We start from the raw sequence: 25,490 nt of genomic DNA on the forward strand, positions 1-25,490 counted from the left end.
GAGGTTCAAATCATATTTGCAAGTAATAATTATAATTTTATTATCTTTATTTTTTTTTTTGGTAAGAATTATAATTTTATTATCTTTATTAATAAGGTGACATATAAAAACATGAGATAATATAATAATAATAATAATTTTAAATGTTCGTGTCATTTCGTGTCGTTTTCGGGTTAGCATATTAACCCTAACTCAATCCAAAAATTTGTGTGCCAATTTTGTGTCAACCCAAAATTGACACATTACCTACTAAGTTAAACTCGAATACTAAAATTGCATGTGGATTTTGGGTAGTGTAATCGGATATTATTTACTTTTACCATTTCTAGTTTCAACCTTCAGAATTTAGAAAATTTGTGGGGATTGTGATTTGATTGATTTTGTCTTTTCCCATGTATACATATATATAATATATTTAAGGGTAATTAATTTATTAGTCTCTATATTTTGATAAAACATACTGTTTAGTCCATGTATTTTCAAAAACATACGATAAAGTATCTAACCTTTTTCTCGATTAACTGTTTAGTCCCTAACGTTTTTCTCGGTGAACTGTTTAGTCCCTGCCGTTAGACTCTCATGAAGATTCTGTCAGACAATTTGGATTTGCGTTCTTCTTTTCTATTATTTTTCCTTCCTTTAAACTCTACTGCATCTAAAATCAACTTTGAGTGTTCTTCTTCTTAATCGTTCAAATTCGTAAGCATTGGGTTTGTTCTTTTTCTTATTCTCCATACAAAAAGCTCATTCTTCTAAATTGGATTTCCTCTTCTGAAATTTGAAGGTAAATAGTAACGGGTAATTTAGTCATTTCCGAATTCATAAACGGTAAAAAATCTAACAAACAGACAGAATGACTAAACAGTTCACTGAGAAAAAAAGTTAGAGACCTTACCATGTATTTTTGAAAATACAGAGACTAACCAATATGTTTTGTCAGATACGGAGACTAATAAATTAATTACCCTATATTAAACATTTGGGCAAAGTAAATCTCATTTCTTTTGACTTTCACAGAAATGTAGTGTATTTCTTGGCAACGATTGACTTTCTTAGAATTGTTTTGTATTTCTCGGCATTGATTGCAAATAAGTGATAACGAGTTTTCAAATCTTCAACCCAACATTTCACATTCTCAACAAATTAATGCTAAATAAATGCATGAAATTTCATTCATTCAAAAAAAAAATGCATGAAATTGATTAATTTTGGCGTTTTTAAATTCTAAATTCTTTGTAAAAGTTTTATGTTTGTTAAGAGGAAAGATAAAAGGTAAGGAAATCAAATATACAGAGTAAAAAACACGTAACCATCTAAAAAGTGTTTGATGAGTCTCGAATTGAGAAATCAAACAAATTATATATATAAAAAAAAAATACATTGAAGCAAAGTACAAAAGTAACTAATAACTAAATTCAAATCCTATAGTAATTGTTGGCGTTATTTTGCGAAAATGCCCATTTCAACTGAACATGAACAAATACATCGTCAAAATTGAGTTTAAGTCCCATGCTGAGAGGCTCCCAATCAGGCTTGACCTCGCTCAAAACTGTACCACTTCGGTCCGAACACAATTGTTGGGCATCACGCCAAGAGCTCAGAATTACAGCAGCACGAGACGCCATTTCGGGGGGATCCAACGCTATGTGATCCCAAATCCATTTGTTCCTCCAGTACTAAACATACTACAGTAGCATGGCCCATGAACCTGTTGTCTCCCTTTAACATGTCCCAAGCTTTTCAACCCACTAGAGACCGAAAAATCAGTCGTTGATAGGGACTTGCAATCCCCAACTACGGAGAAGCTTTACACCTGAACCGTCACCGGACAACGAAGTAAGAGGTGAGAAATCGTTTTGTCGGACCGCTGATACCGGACAACGAACATCGATATCAACATGTCGACTGTGAAGATTCATTCTAGTTGGTAAAATATTTCAGGCTGCACGCCATAGGAAGTTTTTAACTTTTAGAGGGCAATCAATCTGCCATAGCTTAATCCAAGGACCATTGCAAACCTCCTGCAGGCGTCAGTTGACACTCCATTAGCGCGAAATAAGTTGTTTTCACATTGAAATTCCTTTCTTCTCCCTCTGCCAGCTCAACTAGTCTTCACAACCACGGGATGAAATCGGAATGTGCATTATTCGTTGTCGATCCTTGCAAGAGAAGAATGCTCCAAGTATCTCGACATTCCATTTCCCATCAATAATAAATCTATCAACGGTCCATTCATTCACACTTGGATCGATTGGAGCCCCCTATACCTGAGTCCCCTGTTCGTTACCAATTCGAGATCTGACTTCCGCCTAGCTTTCAACAGCGTAGAACACATTATGAGAGATGTTGAAGGGGGCTGGTTGCTCCGTTATATGCATGCTAATGGGGCAAGTATGTTTTTCATTGTGGTTTACCTTCATATTTTTCACGGTCTATATTATGCGAGTTATAGCAATCCTAGGGAATTTGTTTGGTGTCTCGGTGTTGTAATCTTCCTATTAATGATTGTGACAGCTTTTATAGGATACGTACTACCTTGGGGTCAGATGAGTTTTGGGGAGCTACGGTAATTACAAGCATGTGCCTTAAAGATACTAGACCACACAACACTCGGTCCATGGGAAATAACATGCTTTGAATAAACAAGATACCTTTGGTGAGATTAAAAACTTTCATGCTTGCTTATCCAAGAATGCAATATTAAATTCATGAACAAGGCCTGAGTCCTTCTTTTATTAGATCCTCCTGCTTGTAGATGTAATCGGCTATTGATTTTCTTTTTCTTTTTTTTTTTCCAAGTATTGATTTTCAATGATATTGTTTTCTTTCCTAATTTTTTTTTAGAATTTATATATTGATAGTCAAGTAGCCGCAAATAATCCCTTAGCCTTTGGATTTATGGCATTATTTCCATTTTGTACAAATAAGAGATATGAGTTCATTTGGATTTTTTTTTTATATAGAAATTGGGACGAGATAGAACTTGGGTGGGGTGAGCACCCAAGAATTGACAAATCCGCAATATATTAATAAAAGAAAAAAGTGAGTGTTTGAATAAGAGAAGTAGTTCAATTGGATAATACATACACGGCATTTAAATTATTAATATTATGATTTTTAAATTTTATTTTATAATATAAAGATTTTAGATTTTACATTATTATAATGTTAAAATAAATAAAACGATGATTTTACATTATTATAATATAAAGATCTTTAGATTTTACATTATTAAAATAAATCAAAGCAACCTATTTTAAAAATTCATAAAATGAAGATTTAATTTTTTTTAATTGTATCTTTTTTTAGGAAATATCTTTGTTTTTTTAATTATATCATTGCTTTTTAAAAATAATATCATCATAAATTATATTCAAATACTTATTTTTTTTTTATTTTGTTATTTTTTAACAGATTTTTTATTATAATTCTATTAATATTATATTTTTATATAATATTATAATATATTACAAAATAAATTATCGAGTTCTCACCCTTGTCTCACATTCTTTAATTCTTTACCGAATTTTATTTCTCCTGCTTTGTTGAACATTTGTCAAATTACGGCTCATTAATTCAATTCATTCTTTAATTAAAAAAACGGTTTTGATATATGCAGCCCTTAGGGCTGTATATAATCATTAAATACAAACAGAATATTCTTTTGTATTTTCAAGATGTTTATTTATTATGCATTGAACTTTTAAATACACCAAAATTCATTTAATGCAATCATAAATTCTTTTATATTTTCTATATTTGCATTAATTTTTTATTTTTTAAAAAGATGTCTGCATTTATTATTTCAACATGTTATTTGTAACTGTGTTATTTCGACAGGTTATTTGTAATTTCGACAGGTTATTTGTAATAGTAACAGAATAAAAGTTACAAATAACCTGTCGAAATAACACAGTTACAAATAACCTGTCAAAATGATAATGTTTGTATCTGCATATAGTTAATTGTATTTTGACGGGTTATATACAGTTTTTTTTGTGTAACTTTTATCTGTCAGACTTAAACATTATCATTTCGACAGATTATTTATAACTGTGTTATTTCGACAGGTTATTTGTAACTTTTATTCTGTTAATAACACAGTTACAAATAACCCGTTGAAATAATAAATGCAGACATCTTTTTAAAAAATAAAAAATTAATACAAATATAGAAAATATAAAAGAATTTATGATTGCATTAAATGAATTTTGGTGTATTTAAAAGTTCAATGCATAATAAATAAACATCTTGAAAATACAAAAGAATATTCTATATGTATTTAATGCTTATATGCAGCCCTAAGGGCTGCAGATATCAAAACCGTTAAAAAAAAATATAATGCAGATGGCATTTATATATTTTTTCGAATTCAATTCATAACTTTGGAAAAGAAATCCACCCAGTATCATAAATAAGAGTATTGCTATATACCGCAACTTTTTTTTCATCCACCACACCCTTTTTGACATTTATGTCATCCTCATTTATTTTTTTCAAAAACTCAAATTTTTTTTTCTCTCTTTCTCTCCCAAGCCTAAAAACCCGAATTTGACGAAAATGGACCCGAGCATTCCCGAAGACCATGATTTCGAACACGAGGTAATCTTACGATATAAATTTAAATTAAAAATTCGTTTTTTAAATTTTGATTTTTTAAGGATTAAGCCTAAACGGGCGGCGCATGCCACTCGTCCGCAGGCCGAACGGATGAACTACCCATTCGGCCTGCGGACGAGCGGCATGCGCCGCTCGTTCCACCTGCGGAACGAGCAGCGTGCTGTGCTCGTTCCGCCGTGGGACGGGCAGAGTGACCTGCCCGTTCCAACTGACGGTGGAACGGGCAGGCTGCCCGTTTAGGCCTAATTTGGCTCTTTTGTTGCTTTTTAACGGGACAGTCTGTCCGTTTAGCCTATACAAGGTCCGAACAAGCTCCGAATTGTAATTTTTAACGTGCAGGCTGCCCGAATAGGCCCCAAATTTATATTTTTTAATTTTTACGCGTATTGTTAACACCTATTATGCACCTGAATGCCTTTTTTTAAAAAAAATTTGTGCGTATTGTTAATACATATTATGCATTTTTTATATATTCAGGAACCGTTAGAAGATTGGCAACCCGATGACATTGATTACAGTTCCCGTTTTAACAGATACTGTTTTCCCTTCGTGTGAAGATGCTGTTACTTGGGCAAAACAGGTAGCTATTCGAATTGGGTTTGAGATTATAATATCTTCGCATAAACATGGTGGAAAGCAAAAGCAATTGAGATATTCACGGGGTGAACGCTACAGAGGGAGAACAGATCTGATGCAGGGTTAATACGAAAAACTAAAACTAAAGCGTGTAGGTGTAAATTTGAGATTAAAGCCTATCAACGGTCAGACCTTACTGGTTGGGGGATAAAGGCTAAGGCTGGATTAACTGGTCAGCACAATCATTCGTTACGTGTATATCTAGAGGGAAGTCGGCAGATGAGCGGACTCGGTACCACATCTAAATTAATTGTTCGTGATATGAATTCGGCTCAAGCAAAGCCTTGTACTATTTTAGCAGCCGTTAAAGAAAAGCATCCCGAAGACAACCCAACAATTAAACATGTCTACAACTATAGGGATAAGATGCGGAAGGATGGGTTCGAAGGTAGAGACTTGGCTAGTCAGTTCTATCATATTGCTCTCGAGAACAAGTATGCTCATTATACACAAGCTGATCCTCATTCTAGCGTGATTACACATGTGTTTATGGCACATCCAGAATCAGTAGATTTATTCAGGACCTATTACTGGTACATCGGCATTGATTCAACGTACAAAACCAACAAGTACAAAATGTCATTTGTTGAAATTGTTGGGATGACGCCTTGCAATAACAATTTTAAGATCGCATATGCCATCATTAAAGATGAGACTAAAGGAAGCTACCGCTGGGTCCTGCAGCGGCTGAGGGTTTTGATTGGGTTTGATCTCAACCCGACTGTTATCGTCAGTGATAGGGAGTTGGGGTTGCTGAAGCCGAATCTGGAGGTTTTTCCACATACAGCACACTTGGTATGCACCTGACATATAAACAAGGATATAGAAGATCGGGTGTACAGAATTACGGGAGACAAATCAATTGCCGGTAAATTCAAGAATGGAAAATGGAGAACAATAATTCAATCTTTATCCATTGCGGAGTACGAGCAAAATCTGAGCAAAATGAAGGATTCGATGAGCAGGTACCAAACTCTTATCTCGTACGTTGAGGAGACGTGGTTGGTGCATAAGGAGAAGTTTGTTGTTGCTTGGACGAAAAATTTCCTACATTTTGGCAACACAACTTCTTGTCGTGTGGAGAGCGAACATGCGAGTCTAAAGCAATGGCTCAATACAGCCACATGATCCCTGGATACGGTATGGCAGAAGGTTCACAAGCAGATAGAATCCCAGGCAACTAATATCAGGTATTTTCAATATGTTCTACTGGACGATGTTTATATTCTTATCATGTATTTGTAATCTCAGTCAACTGATAGTATGTTTATCTTCTTATCAGGTACATGCTTGAGCAGTCCAGACTTCGTAAAAGAGTATTTTACTCCGGATTCCCCTTTAACTACCTGGTATGCAAAGTCTCCCACTACTGCATGCAACTGCTCAATGTTGAGTTAGATCGCATGAGAAGTTTGAGCCATAAAGTGAATGCGCTCTGTGGTTGTGTATTGAGAACCTCTCATCAGATACCATGTGCATGCGAGATCAAACAAGCTTATGAGTCTAACGAGATGATTAGTATTGAGAGGGTTCATGTGTTCTGGAGAACACTTTTGATTAATTATGGTCAGACTCATGAAACTGAAGGGTGTCATGATCAGACGGAGGATTAGAGATATTTTAAATCCTTAGTCGACCAGGTCTCTAAAGATGACCCAGCCTTGTTGCGGAACATTTCCATACTTATACATGATCAACTACACCCTGATGAAGCACATTACACCGAACCTGATGTAAAAATTAACGTTCGAGGACAACCCAATGCGAGTAAATCCATAAAACGTACGCCTAGTGCCTGGGAGTATAATGAAACTAGGCGTGGACGTGCTCGTTCTAGTAGTTCGTCTATGAGCCGTGGTAGAAGTGGTAGGAGAAGCTCTACATCATCTGTCCATAATTTTGCATCCTCAGGTAATACAGTTTTGCAATATCTAATTCATTTACACTTAATGCAACGACATTTCTAGAGTCACCATACCGTGATCGAGAAAAGAATTTTCCACTTATCAATAAACTCATGATGAACACGGGATTTAATGTTAAACAAAATCCAATCCTGGAAATTAAAAGAGGTCCAAAAATTTCAAAGATTATTCGAAATGAAATGGCTCCAAATTTGTTTAGCTTCATAGCAATTTTTAAGGATATGCAAGATTGTCTCAGAATGAGCATGGAAAATAGGGCACGTATCAATTCGGGTAAAGCCATGCCTACTCCGTTAATAATTGCCTCTTAATTTTCCATGAAGCACAATTCATAGAAAGATGTAGATTTTGTGAGGAACTTTCAGCTGTCAAATACTATTCTAGTAGATGTCATGCAAACAGGGGCGGATGTAGGGGGCATTTCCCCCCCCCCCCCCCCCCCCCCCTCATCCCATTAAAAAAAAATTTAGTCCAAAAATAAGGGTTAAAATGTAAAAATACCCCTAATGTTTTGGGTCAGGAGCAATTTTATCCCTAACGTCTAAAATGGTAAAATTTTATCCCTGATGTTGGAAGCCAAGAGCAATTTTACCCATAATGTTGATAAATTGTGTCAATTTGAGAAATAATTCATCAAATTGTCTTCTCGGTCATGAATAATAGTGTCTGAAATTGATCCAATTTATCAACGTTAGGGGTAAAATTGGTGCAAAATAAAGAAAAAAATGACTGTATTTTATAATAGTGTCTGAAATTGATCCAATTTATCAACGTTAGGGATAAAATTGCTATTGGCTACAAACATTAGGGGTAAAATTGCACCATTTTAGATGTTAAGGGTAAAATTGCACCTGACCCAAAACGTTAGGGATATTTGATGCGTAACAACCCGAGAATCCCGGAAATGGATGATTACGAGTCGGAAACATTATAATTTACGTTTTTTATCAAAAAAAATCATGAAAATAATGCATGACAATTGAACGATTTTGTATTTTTTGTCATAAAAAATTGAACAATTTTACATTTTTTGTCTTAAAATTTTTTTTACGTAGAATTTTGCCCCCCTCCCTCAAATCCTGGATTCGTCACTGCATGCAACTTTCCAAAGCACTTAATTGGGAACAGTAAGCCGACTTAGCAAATAGTATAATTTAATTATATTAAATAAGATCAATGATATTTTTTTATTCAATATTTTAAATTATCAATTATAAAATTATTTTAAATCGTATTATAGGTGCCTTTTATGGTTACTTTGTTTTTGACAAAGTACCATTACTTGGTGTGTTTTCACCATTGGATGATGGAACATAAAATTAATCCAATGGTGAAAACACACAAAGTAAGGCTTACTTTGTAAAAAACAAAGTAAGTATAGCCTTTACGTCGTATTATATAATCGCGTAACCTTAACTATTTTTAAACAAGTTTAAAAAATAATAAATTATGGAGAATACTCATTTTTTTACAAAGCGGGGAAGGTTTTCCAAATTTTCTATAGAAAAATCTAGAAAAAATTACATTACCCATTAAATATGAATAAAATTTTCCAATTAATTCCGATCTTATTTTATTTTTTATTTTTTTTGGTAGGAAAGGAAAGAAAAACAAACAAAACAAACAATCTAACCCGAGATCAAAGCTGACCCCACCATGTCATCCAAAAGAAGAGACGAGAGGAACTCAGGAGGAGAAGAGAATGTTGAGAGACCCAACATCCTGACATGACCCTTAGCCGGAAGACGGTCCGCCACCCGATTTTGCTCCCTATAAATATGGCAGAAACTAAGGGAATCAAATGAAGAACAAATCCTTCTAATCCATTTGATTAAATTTTTTGCTATTCAAACAAATAACATTATTCATTAAAATAACTCGTATTTTTTATTCATTATTCATTTGATTAAAAAAAAAGCTTATTCATTAAAATATTTAATGAAAAATATTTTACAAATTATCATAATAAGAGAAGACTATAAAAGATTATAAAAATGATTTTTATTTTATTTTTAATAAACATAATAGATGAAAGGAATGAAAATATGATTTTTTTAAATTATTAAAAATTCATAATAATAGTTAATTTAAAAATACTATATTAAAGAATAAAAAAATGATAATAAATAAATAATATTTTTGTGGTGATGCTTTTAACCTGTTGGTTGAGAGCTTACCTATGATTCTTGAGGTCATGAGTTCGAATTACATGTGTGAGATGGGTTAAGGGGTTTTTCTTTGTCTTTAATATAAGTGTATTATGCACAACTTTTTTTTAAAAAATAAATAATTTTTTATAATTAATATACATAAATATAGAAATTTTGGTGTTATACAAATTTTATTGAAACTATTTTGATTAAATTAAACATTAAAAATGATAAATTTAAAAAAAATAAAAGATAATTTTATTATTTATTTATGTAGAATAATTTAAAAATAAAGGGAGGGACTAAAAGTTATTAAGATAAAAAAAGGTAAAGTTCAAATAAAACTCCTGTGGTTTTACTAATTTTCAGATAAATGACTGTGGTTTACTTTTTGCCAAAACGAGGACTGAGGTTTTCAACTTTAGCAAAATAAGGACTTTTTCGATTGATACTATTAAAATCACCTTTAACAACTTCAAAAATGACATATTTTAAGAACTACTAATATTCTAAGCAACTTTAATTTTTCAACTTTTTTATTTCGGGATTATTTAGATGATGTTTGGTAAAGAGAGAGAAAGTTAATGTTTAGAGAGAGAAAGTTCCAAAAAAGATGATTTTCTAAAATCGAAAATGTAGTTCCATAGAAAATATGACATTGAACAACTTTAATTCTTGAAAATTTTCATTTTCAGGTCGTTAAAGATAGTTTTAATAGCATTATTAAAAGTGTGAAACCTCAGTCATCGTTTTGACAAAAAGTAAACCACAGTCCTTTATCTGAAAATTAGTAAAACCACACGGGTTTTATTTGAACTTTCTCCTAAAAAAACGAACTTAAGTAAAAAAAACTTAAGGAACTTATAAGGCCTTGTTTGATAAAGCACTTAATTGCTTAAATTAAAATGTTAAGCACTTATTTAATTTAAGTGCGTTTGATAACGGTTGTTTTTCCACCACTTAAATTAGTTAATTAAGTTAAAAACCACTTATTTTAATAAGTCAAAATATTTAACTTATAATTTTAAGTTAAACATTATCAAATCATACTTTTTCAAAAATTAAATCATTCAATATTTTCAGCACTTATAATATTCAGCGCTTAAAATTTAGTATTTATTTTTTCAGCATTTAATTTTCAGTTTTATCAAACAGCACCTAAATGTTCTCTTTAAGAGTATCTCCAATGGGGTATAATAAATCACTCAATATACTCCATTGTATTATACTCTCCCATTGGAGAGAGTATGATAAAAAGTAATCATTATCAACCACTCAATGTTTATTAAGCGTTTGTTTATTTTTATATATATTTTTTTATTATTTTTAAAATAATATGATTGGTTTAATTAATTGGTGGATCAATTATGATTGGTTTAATTAATTGGTGGATCCTTAGTGATTGGTTAGTCCATTATGATTGAGTGGTTATAAAGTTTAACTATTAAAGTTACATAGTTTAATAAAATGAAGTTTATTAAATTAATGATCTGAAGTTTATTAAATTAATGATGTGACATGTATATTGAGTGGTGGTGAGTATAAAGCATTGTGGATGCTGTAAGAATTAATAATACTACTGACATTTCTTAAGGATAGATACTTACTGGGGCCCGCTTCATATCTTCGCTGATGATCTCATCGCCGACGTTACTATTGGGCCCCACCAGTCTCCTAGACCGTTAGATTTTACGAGTTGAAAGCGTGGGAAGTTACAGATGATAACAAGATATACAGCACACCTTGGTGGGGCCAGATATATTGACGTGGGATGTGATTGTCCACGTGTCATACAGAAAAGCCGCTGCTCAATTAGATAGAGAAAGAAAGGATATATTGTCATTTTTCTCAGGTCTTGTTTGGATTGTCGTCCCCTGTATGCCAAACAAGTAACAACCTGACTCAGCTTTTATCGTTGTCACAATCATCCAAAATTCACACAAAACTGAGGGAGAGAGATAGGTCGAAAGGTTCAGATGTCGACAACCAGAGAAAGAAAGAGATAGAGAGAGAGAGAGAGGCAGAGAACGAAGAAATGGAGAATAATCATAATGAGGAGGAACACGACGAAGACGTTGGGCACATGGCTGGTGACGAGGAGGAAGAAGGAGAGGCAGGCTCCAGTTTGACCTTAGAAAGAGTTGCGGCTGCCAAGATTTTCATTGAAAACCATTACAAATCTCAGATGAAGCACATCCAACAACGGAGATTAAGGTTTCCCTTCTCCTCTCTGTATAATAATGCCTTCATTTCATTTGGATTTCATATCAGGATTTTGTTTGTATGGCGTTGTTCCAGTCGAAATCTTGAAGAACGTAGCTAGAATTAGATACATTTTGGTGATTTTTGTGTGGTTATAATCGAGCGAGGGAGTTTCTGTGACCGCCATTTTGTTTTGTGTTTTGGTGCTTCGAATTTGACAATCTATGTATGCGAATGCGGCTGATATTGTTTATCAGAAAAATGAGCGCTGCCTGGGGTTTTATTGAATTTCTTTGAATCTGTTTTTATTGGGAGGCTAGTTTATTAACAGTGTTAAGCCTCCAAAATTTTCCATTCCATGTGCAATATGAAATTACGTTAAGAAGACCTGCTTCTGTTTTCCTTGGATAATCCCTTCCATTTTATAATGACGATTATATAGCGAACAGCTGATCCTGTATAGAGTACTGAAAAATATCCTGTCAGGGTGTTAAGCTTTCAACAGCTTAACGGAATTTTTTTAACCCGATTGGATGCTTGTGGTGTAAAAGCTATAACACGTACAAGTTAATAAATTGAGGAATTATTGGCAAAGAAAAACGAGAAAGAGACTAATTTAAGTTTTCATTCTGCATTGGAGAATGACGAGTGACTAATTTGTATGAATTTCAGACACCTGGAGCTTTGACATAACAAGCTTAGAAATTAGATGCAGTTCTAATGACTGCCTGTCACTCTGAAGCATGATTTTTTTTTTCCTAACAAGCCATAAATAATGTATTATGGTTTCTGATTTGTGTGTGCGTGATGCTCATGCAACTTTCAATTTGTTGCCATTGGCACGGTAAAAATGACTGCAAAAATGTTGCTGAAGACACGAATCCAGTTGCACCCTACGAAATTTTCAGCTACATATCCAATTGGTTGTATATTTTCAAATTTGCTTGTTTTTATATGATGGTTCATGTTAGCCGACCGCGAATCATTTCGGGACTAAGGCTTTGTTGTTGTTGTTGTTGTCTCTATTGATCTCCGTCTCATGGCTATTTTGCTCTGCACTTGCTGACCATTTTAATGACAACTTATGTATATATAGAGAGAGAGGAAAAAAAGCAGCTGCTTGAATGTGTGATAGGGTTTTCATTTTCCCCATAATAATTTGCTTGAATGTGTTATAGGGTTTTCATTTTCCCCATAATAATTTGCATTCATTGTATGTGAAATTAGTTCATTTAGAGATTATTAATTGTTATAGGTTTATTTAGTTATTGATTTTGTACTTTCCTTTCTGAAGCTATTACATTAATTGCAGGCGTTCAGAGCTCGAAAAGCAGTTGGCATCTTCTGCTGCATCTGAAGAGGAACAAAGTAATCTACTAAAGGATTTAGAGCGAAAAGAGACAGAGTATATGCGACTGAAAAGGCACAAGTTTTGTGCTGATGATTTTGACCTTTTGACCATCATAGGAAGAGGTGCTTTTGGAGAGGTTAGGCATATATGAATGATAAATATGAATGATGAAGACAATTCCTTTTGATGATATCATTAATACATATCTACACTTTCCAAGTGCTTTCTGATGTGTCTGAAGAGGAAAAAGTTAATCTACTAAATAAATAGGGCACAAACAGACAGAATATTTGCAACTGTAAAGACACAAATTTTGTGTTAATGATTTTACTTTTAGACCATCATAGGGGAGGGCCTTTTTGAGAGATTGGGCATATGGCTGATAAGTAGATTGTAACGATTAGGGATTTTTGACAGAAGTAATTAGGGCATAATAGAGTTTAGGGAAGATAAGAATAGAGAAAAAGAAAGAAATAGAGAGATAGAGAGAGAATCACAGAGTTTCGAGAAGAGAGGAAGAAGGAAAGAGAAAGTAAAATTTTATTAATATTCATCTGATATTGATACACTGCTAAGGAAGATACTAAATAGGAAAAACTAGTGCTGACATGGAAGCAGTTATAAATCACACAGCTCTACTATTTACGGTTGTTGTAACAAACTCTTAATAGGTAATAACATCTATTAAGACAATAAAACAAGACACGTAATTATCTAAATAATCTCTCATTAATCTCCCTTTAATTCTTACTCTATATCGTGACAATACTCCCCCTTTATTGCATTTTTATCCCCAAGAATATACAAAGGAGTGAAACGAGCTGCCAACATAGACTGGTGCTCCCAAGTAGTGTGCAGCGCTGGTTCTACACTTATTTTAATCTGCTGGTTGGAATCAACAATCTAAATGGCCTTTAGATAAAGTGTCACAACTTGAAGAGATAGCTTGCCCTCTATTTCCGTTCGCTCACATGCAAAGTATTGCCGAATTACATGATTACCAAACACATCAGTCATCAAAGCAAGATGTTGGGGCATAAATTTCTGATAACCCATGGTTTTCTTAGGAATTGTGGTGGGGTCGAATTGTTGTTGAATAAATCTACTGTCATAGTGATCAACGCTGAACTCAACAACATGACCAACAATTCTTGAAGGCTCAAGACACTTAGTTTTGCTGTCCTTTAACTGTCCCAAGAGTGATGATGCAAAACTTTCATCCCAATTGGATCCTGCATCCAATTGCCGAGGCCTCATGATGTTCCTCCTAAATTCCTCACTTCTTGTGAAGTGCACATGAAAATCGATAACTGCAATCATTCATGGTGTGTGGGTCCAATAGCCATATCAGCATTCATGGTATATGGGTGTGGGTCTCCTGCCTTTCCAAGGGCAGCAAGTAACTCATTTTCATATGCAGCCATTCCTTGCATTTCATCTTTTGCTGCCTGTCTTTCAGCTCTGTTTATGAATGCAGAAATTGCACAATATCTCTACTGTCATCGCTTTTTTTTCTATCTTGGACCACTTCATTTTCACTCTAGCAAAAGGTCCAAATCTGTCAAATGCCTTTAGAAGCAAATTCTTATTCATAATTCCATTTATTGACAAATTCATGCCAATTAAAGCAGTTGAAAGTTGTATAAAATCCTTGATTGCATCCGCAATCAAAACAGTGAAAACTTTTGGTATGAACATATCTACTGCTGAAATTGAACAAGGCAGAGGATACAAGGGCTACAGAGCCAATGGCAAGACCCTTCCCAATAATAGCAGTGGTGTTTCCAACAGCATCAATGGCATCCGTCCTCTCTCGAATCATGTGGCTTATGCCTAATAACTCAATAAGTCTTCTAGCATTGTGACTAATAAGACCATATTCATCAAGAGGCAATCCAATTTCAATGGTGCTAAGCATCCTCAGGGTAGCTATTGCAATTCCATCCATAGCAAGGCTGAAATTAACAGAATTGCGTGCTACAATGGCAAATTTGAGAATGACAGATTCATATCCCAGCAAAACATTTGCAGCCTCCACATTCCGATAAATATTCCTATGATTACAATACTCATGAAGGTATTCCAGCTCCCATGACGCACATAAGACCGTTCTTTTCCTTGTTTTCCAAACTAAAACAAGCTCCTCAGGTTTGTTTTGACTTAGACTATTTGCAACACTTAATTTTGGCATAAAGGAATACACCAAAAGACGTTCTTCAACTCCATGTTGGAAAGCTGCATTCCTTCAAAAACCTCCATTTCCAAGGACATTCTTCTCGCAGAAGTTTTTTTTCCATCGGCTTCTTTTTCTCTCTTTCAAACGGATACAATAAATGACGAGAAGCAGAAGGTCTCTCCTGTCCAATGGCAGTAGTGCAAAGGCTAAGAGCCTTAGCATCAATTGGAGGATTAGGAATCACACTCCTTGACAATGACAAACCAATAAGAGGAGCATAACTATGAGAATAAGATGGCCCAATAGTTTGACCAGCAGCTAGGCTCACATTGGTACCAAAACATTATTTGTATGGAGTTTTCTGGTTGAACACTGATAGCAGATTGGTTTCAGGCTGATGTTTCGGTATGATTAGGGTGTTTTGGGCATAAGGTGAAGAGGTGATTGGAGATCTGAAAGTCATGTTAGGTTTTAGATTGTTTCAAGTGTTTAGAGTCCAAAGTGTGGTGGTTATTGGGGATTTGCACAGTGGTTTAGATTGCAATTCTTCCGTATCGTCTTTGACTTGCCCAAGGGCTGCTTGCAATGCTCTAGGGTAATAAGATCTCTCAACAGATTGGAGGGTGGTTTGCAAGGTTTCCTTTTCTTTGTTTCTAAGCATTACATCAAACAGGTGGGAGGCAACAGAAGAGGGATTTGAAACTCCTTGAGTTTCTAGAATCAATTGAGCCAAATTTGAGAAGGATCTACGGATTTGTTCAAAAGAGTTTTGTTGCTTCTTGCGATGCAGTTTCCATTGCTGATCAAAGTTTTGTTGCTGCTTGCAGAACTGGTTAAATTCTTCCATGGCCGGAGGAAGGAAATTTCTGGTACCAATGTCATGATTAGAGATTTCTGATAGAAGTAATTAGGGAAGAATGGAGTTTAGGGAAGATATGAACAGCGAAGAAGAAAGAAACAGAGAGATAGGGAGAGAATCACATAGTTTCGAGAAGAGAGGAAGAAGGAAAGAGAAAGTAAGATTTCATCAATATTCATCTGATATCAACACAATGCTAAGGAAGAGACTAAATAGGAAAAACTGATGCTGACGTGGCAGCAGTTACAAATCACACATCACACAGTTGTACTATTTACAGCTGTTGTAGCAAACTCCTAATAGGTAATAACAACTATTAAGGCAATAAAACAAGACAAATAATTATCTAGTAGGTAGGAAAAGGGCATATCAAAGCAAGGATCGAGGAAGATATTTTCCTTGTATTGTGAACAATACTCAGTACCAACCTTGCATCACTCATGAAACTTGTATTTCTGAACTCTGTCATAGGGCTGATCAAACTTAAGCGTGCTATTCTTTTATTGCTTCTGAGTGCTGACAAACTTGGCTCTATTATTGTGTTTGCTAAGCTTCAAATATTGCTTCATCCAAATCTGACAAATATTCACGTACTTTGGTTCTTTAAGCAAGGATGAAATTGTTCTGTTATATACTCATGCCATATTCCAACTTGATATAATTGAATTCCTACCCAGGAAAGCCTACTTGTTTGTGAGAACTTATAGAGAAATGATGGAGGTTAGACGGAAAACAAGTTTCCTGGTAGCAAAATGGTGCCAGTGGTGGTGGTTCAGTTGATTGCTTTTAAATGGACCCAATTGTTTGCTGCTTACTTTGATCTTGCTTGTTCCTTCTTTCTACGAATCATATAGGCGTTAAATCTAGTTGTATTGTTCTTTTTCCATTATGTGTTGCAAGAAATTGGTGCTTGAAATTGTGTCTATACATTAAGCATCTGTTGTATATTCTTAAGTTGTGTTTACAAAATGTGTGTGAAATTGTGAAATATTATTCCACAGGTGAGATTATGCAGGGAGAAAAAGTCCGGCCACATCTATGCCATGAAAAAATTGAAGAAGTCTGAGATGCTTAGCAGAGGACAGGTGAAAATTGCAACTAATGAAAAATTTCATTTTTTAAGAGCTTTCCTTGAACTTTCACACTGCACATTTTTATCTCTTACTTACTTTAGAATGTGTTTCATATTGAACTGATGTCATCTCCTTGGGTTGTACTCCAATGAATACAGTCATTAAATGCTTAAGTTTTGTACATTATTGGCGTGTGCCTCTTTGTCCTTTGCATTTGTGCTCAAATGAAATGTTTAACTATATGAGGCCAGTAAACATTGTCAATATGTCTCACACCACAGTGGGTTGAGAATTAAGAACTTGATCCATTATGATGATGTATAATGATACTGATTTCCTTGCTATTTCATGATCCCTATGAAAACTTTCCAACAGATACAGGCTTAACTATATATTTAATTTTGTACATGTACAGGCTTAATTATTTTTTATCTTTTGCCAGCAAATGTATAAATTTATATACCAGTGTGTATAGTGCAGTAGCATGTAAAGTTAAATCAGAGAAGAGAGATGACATTTGTGATGCTTCTATGATCTATTTAAGACTGTAAATTGCTCTGTAATGCCCTGCACAATATCACCAACTGAACACTTAAAGAACATAGTCCTCTTTCAAAAGATTTTACGGATAAGCTGGACTGACCCTACATAACATTTTCTTATCTTTTCTTAGTCATAAAATCAGAAAGGCAATGAAGGGACTGAGATATGGTGCAAAATACCATTACAATTTTGTAGTTTCTTAGGCATATATGCGTCATTTAATAGTTTCTTAGGTAGATGTGGTTCATTTTAAGATGATATTGTCTTGAGAGTAGCTGATCTATCAATCTTGTATTTCGAGATTCATGAAAAGATTTAATTTGGCATTACTCCTCTAGACAAGATGAAATGAATTCAAACAGTTAAGACACTGTGGCACATCCTAAAGAAGATATGTCTACCAAAGGAGCGAACACCTTATGGAAACAAAAGAGCACGTCTAAAATCCTGTATGAGTTTTTGTTCTGCACCCTTATTTTGTGTGCATAATGTAGGTTGAGCATGTTAAAGCTGAAAGGAATTTGCTAGCAGAAGTTGCCAGTCACTTTATCGTCAAACTCTTCTACTCTTTTCAAGATGCTGAATACTTGTATCTAATCATGGAATATCTGCCTGGTGGTGATGTTATGACTTTGCTTATGAGAGAAGAGACTTTGACCGAAACTGTGGCTAGATTTTATATTGCACAAAGCGTCCTGGCCATTGAATCTATTCATAAACACAACTATATACACAGGTGGGTATAACTGTCAAGTCATTTGCTAATAAGAAAAAAAGTTGACAAAGAAATTATATTAGAAGCCAAAATATCTTAAACTTTTTTAAATTTCTACTTCCGCAGAAATCTTGTGAAGCTACTTTCTTTCTGACAGCAATTTTGTTCTCTCAGAGATATAAAACCTGACAACTTATTGCTGGACAAAAATGGCCATATGAGGCTTTCAGATTTTGGTCTTTGCAAACCTCTCGACTGCTCCAATTTGTCTCCCATAAACGAAAATGAGGCACTTGACGATAAGGATTTGAAGGAATCCATGAATGTTCATGGAAAATTTCCAGATGCTAGTGGAACGCGCTGGAAAAGCCCCCAGGAACAGCTACAACATTGGCAGATAAACAGGAGAAAACTGGTAATGAGTCAACCCTCCTCTTTTTTTCTCATGGCAAGTGTTGACACTTTAATTCTAGCTGGACGTAACTGTTAAAAGATCTAGTTTTCAGAGATTACATAATTAAACTTAAATGCATGTATTATATCCACTGTCTCATCTCTGATCATGCTCCGTCTGATGATGCACATATACTTCTCCACTGTTATCTATATGTATATATACTCGCTCGCTACTTGTCTTCTCCTGGGAAATTTACACGTTCAGTAATATAAGTTATTGAATCAATGACCTCCATTGAGAATGTGTAATTTCTTTTATTAGTAACTACGTTTTTAATTTCTTGAACTTCTATCATTTAAACTTCTTTGTTATAATTTCTTTTTTCATTTTTTTCCTCCTCGGAACTCCTATCTTTCAAGTTCGTTGTACTCGAGCTTCATTGCTTGCTGTTCTTGACAGGCATATTCGACAGTTGGCACACCAGATTATATTGCTCCAGAAGTATTGCTGAAGAAAGGATATGGCATGGAGTGTGACTGGTTAGTTAACTAGAGTTAATTATACCAAATTCACGTTAAGGATATAATTTGTTAAGGATATAAATTATTGCACATTCATTTTTATTGTTAAGGATCTCCATTACAAGATTAATTCTATGGGCAAGGTGGCCTAATTAGTTGCAGTTAGAAGTTACGTTACTGTAGATCTTTTTGAAATTGGAGTAGAAGTATGGTGTTGAAAAATTTGGTCCTAACTCCACCTTAAAGGAGAGTTAAGATGGGATATCTTAACACACCCCTTTATGCCCATGGTTGAACATTTGGAGCATTAAGCTTGCAAGATTGGAATTCTGTGGATAGTCAACTCCTAGGAGGTTAATATTGGAATAGATGACTCCCGTACCATATTGAGAACTTCGGCCTAATTCAGCCCTCAAAAGAAGATGATTGCCTCATACTTGTAATTGGCTCCTTTTGTCTATAACTAGCCATCAGTTGGATATCTTAAAATATGGTATTATTTCTTATTTTATTTAAGGTCACCTAGAACATTTACATGAGAGCTACCTTCCGTCTTGTCATGTATTAATATGAAGTGGACTTTTAACTATTAGCTTGAGCTTTTGGTTCAATTGGTTCCATGACATGGTATCAGAATGGTATCGGAGAGCCTGTTTGACCAAGTGGTCTAGGGTTCAATTCCTAGGTTGTTTGATTTAATTGCAGGACATGGGAATATGGACGTATGTTGTGCATGCTTCAAGTCCAGTGGGCATATCAGCTTGAGCTTTTAGTTCAAATGGTTCCATGACATGGTATGAGAGCCACGTTGACCAAATGGTCTAAGGTTCAATTCCTGGGAGCCCCATTTATTGATTTAATTGCAGGACATGGTAATATGGGCCTGTGTTGTGCACGCTTCAAGCCCAGTGAGCATTCGCGTAGCTTGAGCTTTTAGCTCAATTGGTTCCATGACACGTCTTTTAATTTTAATTGTATTCCAACTCTGATAAATATATATGTATAAAAAAGTTTGATCTTGGTATTATTTCTTATTTTATTTAAGGTCACCTAGAACATTACTGAGACTTACTTTCCTTCTATCGAATTGTAGTCCAACTCTGAACAATATAGACGCATAAAAAGGTTCGATCTTGGGACTCCCTTATACGTGTGTAACCTCACACGTGATCTGGCTCCTTTTCTTCTGACTTTCACCTGTGCATTTTTTTTAGTCCATAAAATTTTCTACATTATAGAAATTTGGATATTTGCCTTTAAACAAGACACTGAAACTTTAATTTTTTTTTTTTGTGGCAAAACAAGCAAACATCCCAAAAAGTGCACTTTGAGCTCTCTTTTTTTAAGATCTAACTGGAATGATTAGTGCTCTATGGTGTATCTTTCCCTGATATATTGGGAATAAATCATTGTTTTAACTTTGAGGAGCATTTTTCCAGTTAAGGTGGCTTGTTGCAATTGCAGTTAGTCCTTCTACAATTGTACTAATAACAAATCTCTTCTAGGAGATAGTAGAAAGAGGAAGGAAGCAAAACTAGGAAGTGGAAGTTTTAAGAAGTTCAAAGTTTCTCTTGTTTGATAGAAGGTTGGGATTAAGGGGAAAAGAAATGAAGGGAAGAGAATCCTCTCTTGGGCCCATGATCATTTTGCGGACAAATTTAGGTGGAAAGCAAGGTGAAAATGGGGAAAATTATCCTTTCTACCGACTATCCCTTGGCCACTAAAATAATAGTTTCATCTGCAATTATAGTTAATAGAACACTGTCGTCCTTTTTTCCCTTACCTGAAACAATGTAAATAAAAGTTATGTATACCCAAAAGTTTCCTCTCTCTCCACTTTCATTCCACTCATTCTCTTGTTCCCAAAGTACAATTAAATTATCACCCTTTAGCATATTTCTGTCATGAATTATGATGTATTTACCTTCTTCCAGGTGGTCACTTGGTGCAATAATGTATGAGATGCTTGTTGGTTATCCTCCCTTCTACTCTGATGACACAGTAACAACCTGCCGAAAGGTTCGGTTTCTGTGTTATTTATTTGATTTATTATCTGCTAAGTTGAATCATTTGATGTCTGATTAGAATTAATGTCATGTACTTCTAATTTAAAATAGTATATGCTTCTTATTATTGCATTATTACTGATTTTGGGGGTATATATTGTTCCTCCTGTAACTTTTGTCTAAGTGAATGTCATATCTTTTGTTTCCTTTTATCCAATCTTTAACTTCATATTAATCCATTCTTGATGTGACTATATAAATAAAGATGATCCTTATGATGCATATTCAATAATTTGATAAATTCATTCTTCCTAAAGTATAAATTTTACTTGGCATTTGTTTCATTTCACCTAATTATTCTTTTTAATTTTGAATTTTATTCAGATCCTTTCTTTATCTACTCTATCTTAATGGAACATATCCAACTCATATACATGATAATGGAGGTTTTGTTCAAGTAATTAGACTTTGCAAATATAAGTGAAGTGAAATGAGATGACTGAGGATCATTATCATGACATATTAGTTTGCTGTATCATTTACCATACTAAAAACTGCCCATGGCTATGCACGAGCTGTTATAATATCTTGTAATCTCACTGTTCAATTAGCTACGGAATCAGCTTATTTTGCTAGCATGATGAAGAAAATGAGAATGTCAATATGCACTCTAAGAATTAGGCTTCTCACTATGGTGGACCCTACCAACATGGCATTGACAGAACTGAAATGCTCTTGCATTTTCTAAGCTAATATCAGTATTGAAATCTTTGTTCCCTTCATATGTTGCTTATATGTATTTGCTAATTTATTAATTTGGGGAAGAGTATACAAAGAAAGCGAAAGGATATGAAGTTGACTTTGAAAACAGAACACTAAAAATTCGCAGCATTCTTCTGGTGTTTATAGCCTCATAATTGATACCTGCCAGATTGTGCACTGGAAAAATCACTTAAACTTTCCAGAGGAAGCAAGGATGACACCTGAAGCAAGGCATCTGATCTCTAGGTTGCTTTGTGATGTTGAACATAGGCTTGGCACTCTCGGAGCAGATCAAATTAAAGTATTTTTTAAACTCACTGCAATATATGTACTTGTTAGTCATTTTAAATAATTTAGTTCTTCTCAAATCTAGTATTGTTGAATGTTACCAGGCTCATCCTTGGTTCAAGGATATTGCATGGGACAAACTTTATGAAGTGGAGGCAGCATTTAAACCAGAGGTTCATGGAGAACTTGATACTCAAAATTTTATGAAATTTGATGAGGTATGATTCTACAAATTTACTCATTTCTTATTATCCTGAGAAGGTCCATCAGCTTTAATGTGTATTTGGCATTTAACTTGATGAACAAACTGTCGTTATTTTATTAACTTGAGGGAGAGAAAAATGGTATCAATCAACAAAAAAGGTGGCTACCTTGCTGATTGAGTGTCTTGGAATTGTGTTTAAGATTTGGATCAAATTCTACCTTTTGCATGAAATGGAGGTGGGTTAATGAATACAAGGATGTCTACCTCCGAGAAAATGGGAAGCACGTCCAGAAACATAAATAAGTATTTTCTTTTTCTCTGACCTGACTGCTCTGAGGATATCTTTGAAGCCTGATGAATTAGTTATAGTAATATATGAGGATATCTTTGAAGCCTGATGAATTAGTTATAGTAATATATATATATAGAGAGAGTAGAGATGACAAAGGTTCACTCACATCCTATTGTGACGTTTGACTGGAGAGTAATAGACAATTTTCTTCTTTCATGCTGCCTATAATTTAGTGCCTTTTCTTCCTCTTCCATTTATGTGGACTTCAAAAGACTTCGATTTTGTTCACCATGAAGCTTTTATGGAATTGGAATTAAATAAAGAACTCTTGTAATGTAGGTGGAACCTGTCCCAACCCGAAGAGGATCAGGACCTGGAAGGAAGGTATGTTGGTCAACCATAAGTTCTATTATTCAAAGAACTTTCTCATGAAAATTGCTGGGTGACAATCGCCTGAATTTTTTTCAGCATGTTTTATAGTAGCAAGACCTTTAGCGGCTGGAATATTCTAGGAAAAATTTCAATTTAAATATACATAAATGGGGGATAATGGATCATAGATTGGAGACTGGAGATATGGAATCTGAATCTTTGTGTGAAACTGAAACATATTTTGCTTGGTGATGTAGAGCTAAAGTTTCACTGTGTTGAAACCTTCCCACTATAAATTGGTCATTCTTAAAACCTTCAAAGACATGCACATGTAAAGTTCCAGATGCTGGAAGGCATCTGTAGTTGAAATGACGTTCCAAATATGAATAGATCTAGTCTTTTATGAGAAATTTGGCATTTTAATAGAGATTTGCATAATAAACCAATTTGATCCATTGCCACACTATGGAAGTTGTGACATGTTGCTTCATGTTGTACACGTTTGTCATTGAACTAATTGTTAAAAACCTAATATCTGGCACACCACGCACGCAAATGCCAATTGGCTTGAAGCGTGGACAACACAGGCCCTACTGAACCAACTGAACTAACAAATGAGGTTGTGAGGAATTTTGATCACTTGTTGTGGGAAGCTCCGATACCATATCATGGAACCAATTGAACTAAAAGTTTAAGCTGATTGTTAAAGGCCCAATTCATATACATACCTCCAGGGTTCTAGTCTCTTGTGTAAATCTTCAGTTTCCTGTATTTACACTACAAGAACTTTATCATGCTGTAAGTAGTGACAAGAACCCTTTTATTGCTTACCTATCCTGTAGCTTCATCTTATCTGATTTTTTTGGCAGGCATTGCTATCTCCTGAAGATCTTAGTTTTGTTGGTTACACATACAAGAACTTTGATGCCGTGAAAAGATTATATAATTCTGATGGTATGGGATTTTTTCTTTATTTCTTTAATTTGCTATACTACTATCATTCAAACATTCTAATTTAGAATGACCGATTAAATAATAACAGACAGAACCAATCATTTGGCATTCTATCTAACAGTCTCAAAATTTTCCAACTTGTGCAGATTTAAAGTGTATCGCATCACAGTCATCAACTGACTCATTAAATAGTAATGATATTCCATGTTTGTGGTATTTTCACACCCTAATGTTTCATGGATAGCTTAACTATAGTTTGGTCTTTCAGGTGATTCTGCAGTAGACTACTATTCTAAAGACTTGTCCGAGTCTCCGGAATTCGAAAGCAGTTTAATTCAGTAGAAGATTCTACAGTGTAACCTGTCAAGAGTAGTCGAATCCTCACCCGCCGTGTAAAATATCTCTCCTTCTTTCGGACATGCAAGGTCTAGCTGTTATTTTTCACAAGGTTTGATCTTGATCTGCATAGTTAATGAAAAGCTTCCTGCATATAATTTTTAGAACTTTCCGAGTGTACAGTAATATAAGAGGAAGTTCACCATATATATTTATTACTAGTGTTTTTAATAAAAATAGAAGCAAACCTTTCATAGCTAACAAAAGTTATAGGACAAAGTATAATTTATCTTTATACATGAAATATTAATTCAGTATCTATGGATAATGGAGTACTAATTTGATGTATAATATACATATTTTTAATATATATCATTATGCTATTAGTTAGAAATTTATAAAAGTTTTTGAAAATATGTTATTCTAGATAAAAAATTTTGGGAAAATTACACACAAATTCATATTCCACAAAGTATTTACAACTATGTTAAGTCATAATTTTGGATTATGTCAAACTAGTAAAATCAGTATTTTTAATATATTTTAAGGATTAGAATTTAAAAATTAAAAGTCTAGAATATATTTTCTAGGGTTTATAATTTATGAATTGGAGCCTATATTTTTTAAAGGCAAAAAGCATCCTGAGGCTCCTGATCTTTCATTGTTTGGTGTATTAAGCCCTCGATCTTTTATTTAGACACATTGAGCCCCTGATCTTTCACCATTTGGTGCATTAAGCCCTCGATCTTTCATTTAGACACATTGAGACCTTGATCTTTCATATATGGGTGTATTAAGCTCTTCCGTAAATCAATTAATATATAGGTTTATTAAGGGCATGTTTGGTTAGGTTTATATAACTGCAACGTTTCGCATTTTCTCTGGACACTGTAACAGTTTGGAGCTTTTCACGAAAAGCTCTTTTCATGAACAGTTGATTGTAGTTACTTGTTATTGATAAAATTACCCTTCTTATTTCCACAAAATGTGCTTCAATTTTAACATTATTTTTATTTTTAGAACATAATTATCGAAAAACAAGGTTTTATTGTGTTCAATAAATTTTTTATTTTTTATTTAAATTATTTTTATTAATTTGTATAATAT

At 34.2% G+C, this 25,490-nt stretch overlaps 1 protein-coding gene across 4 annotated transcripts; it reads left to right on the forward strand.

Moving 5' to 3' along the window:
- The first annotated feature begins 11,176 nt into the window (after positions 1-11,176).
- LOC136202527 (uncharacterized) lies at positions 11,177-24,751 on the forward strand. Of its 4 annotated transcripts, none has more exons than XM_065993209.1 (13): positions 11,177-11,545; positions 12,828-13,020; positions 16,921-17,004; positions 18,030-18,271; positions 18,425-18,665; positions 19,107-19,186; positions 21,103-21,187; positions 22,064-22,237; positions 22,329-22,442; positions 23,061-23,105; positions 23,963-24,047; positions 24,194-24,238; positions 24,316-24,751. In XM_065993209.1, exons 1-13 carry the CDS (start codon positions 11,367-11,369, stop codon positions 24,387-24,389), a joined length of 1,641 nt encoding a protein of 546 aa, XP_065849281.1. In that variant the 5' UTR covers positions 11,177-11,366; the 3' UTR covers positions 24,390-24,751. The 4 variants fall into 4 exon arrangements, with proteins under 4 accessions (XP_065849281.1, XP_065849283.1, XP_065849282.1 ...); XM_065993211.1 differs by having other exon boundaries at positions 11,178-11,545; positions 22,106-22,237; XM_065993210.1 differs by having other exon boundaries at positions 11,178-11,545; positions 12,846-13,020.
- The last annotated feature ends 739 nt before the right edge of the window (positions 24,752-25,490 follow it).

This window comes from Euphorbia lathyris, chromosome 8, assembly GCF_963576675.1.
Source record: "Euphorbia lathyris chromosome 8, ddEupLath1.1, whole genome shotgun sequence".
NCBI classification, from domain to species: Eukaryota; Viridiplantae; Streptophyta; class Magnoliopsida; order Malpighiales; family Euphorbiaceae; genus Euphorbia; species Euphorbia lathyris.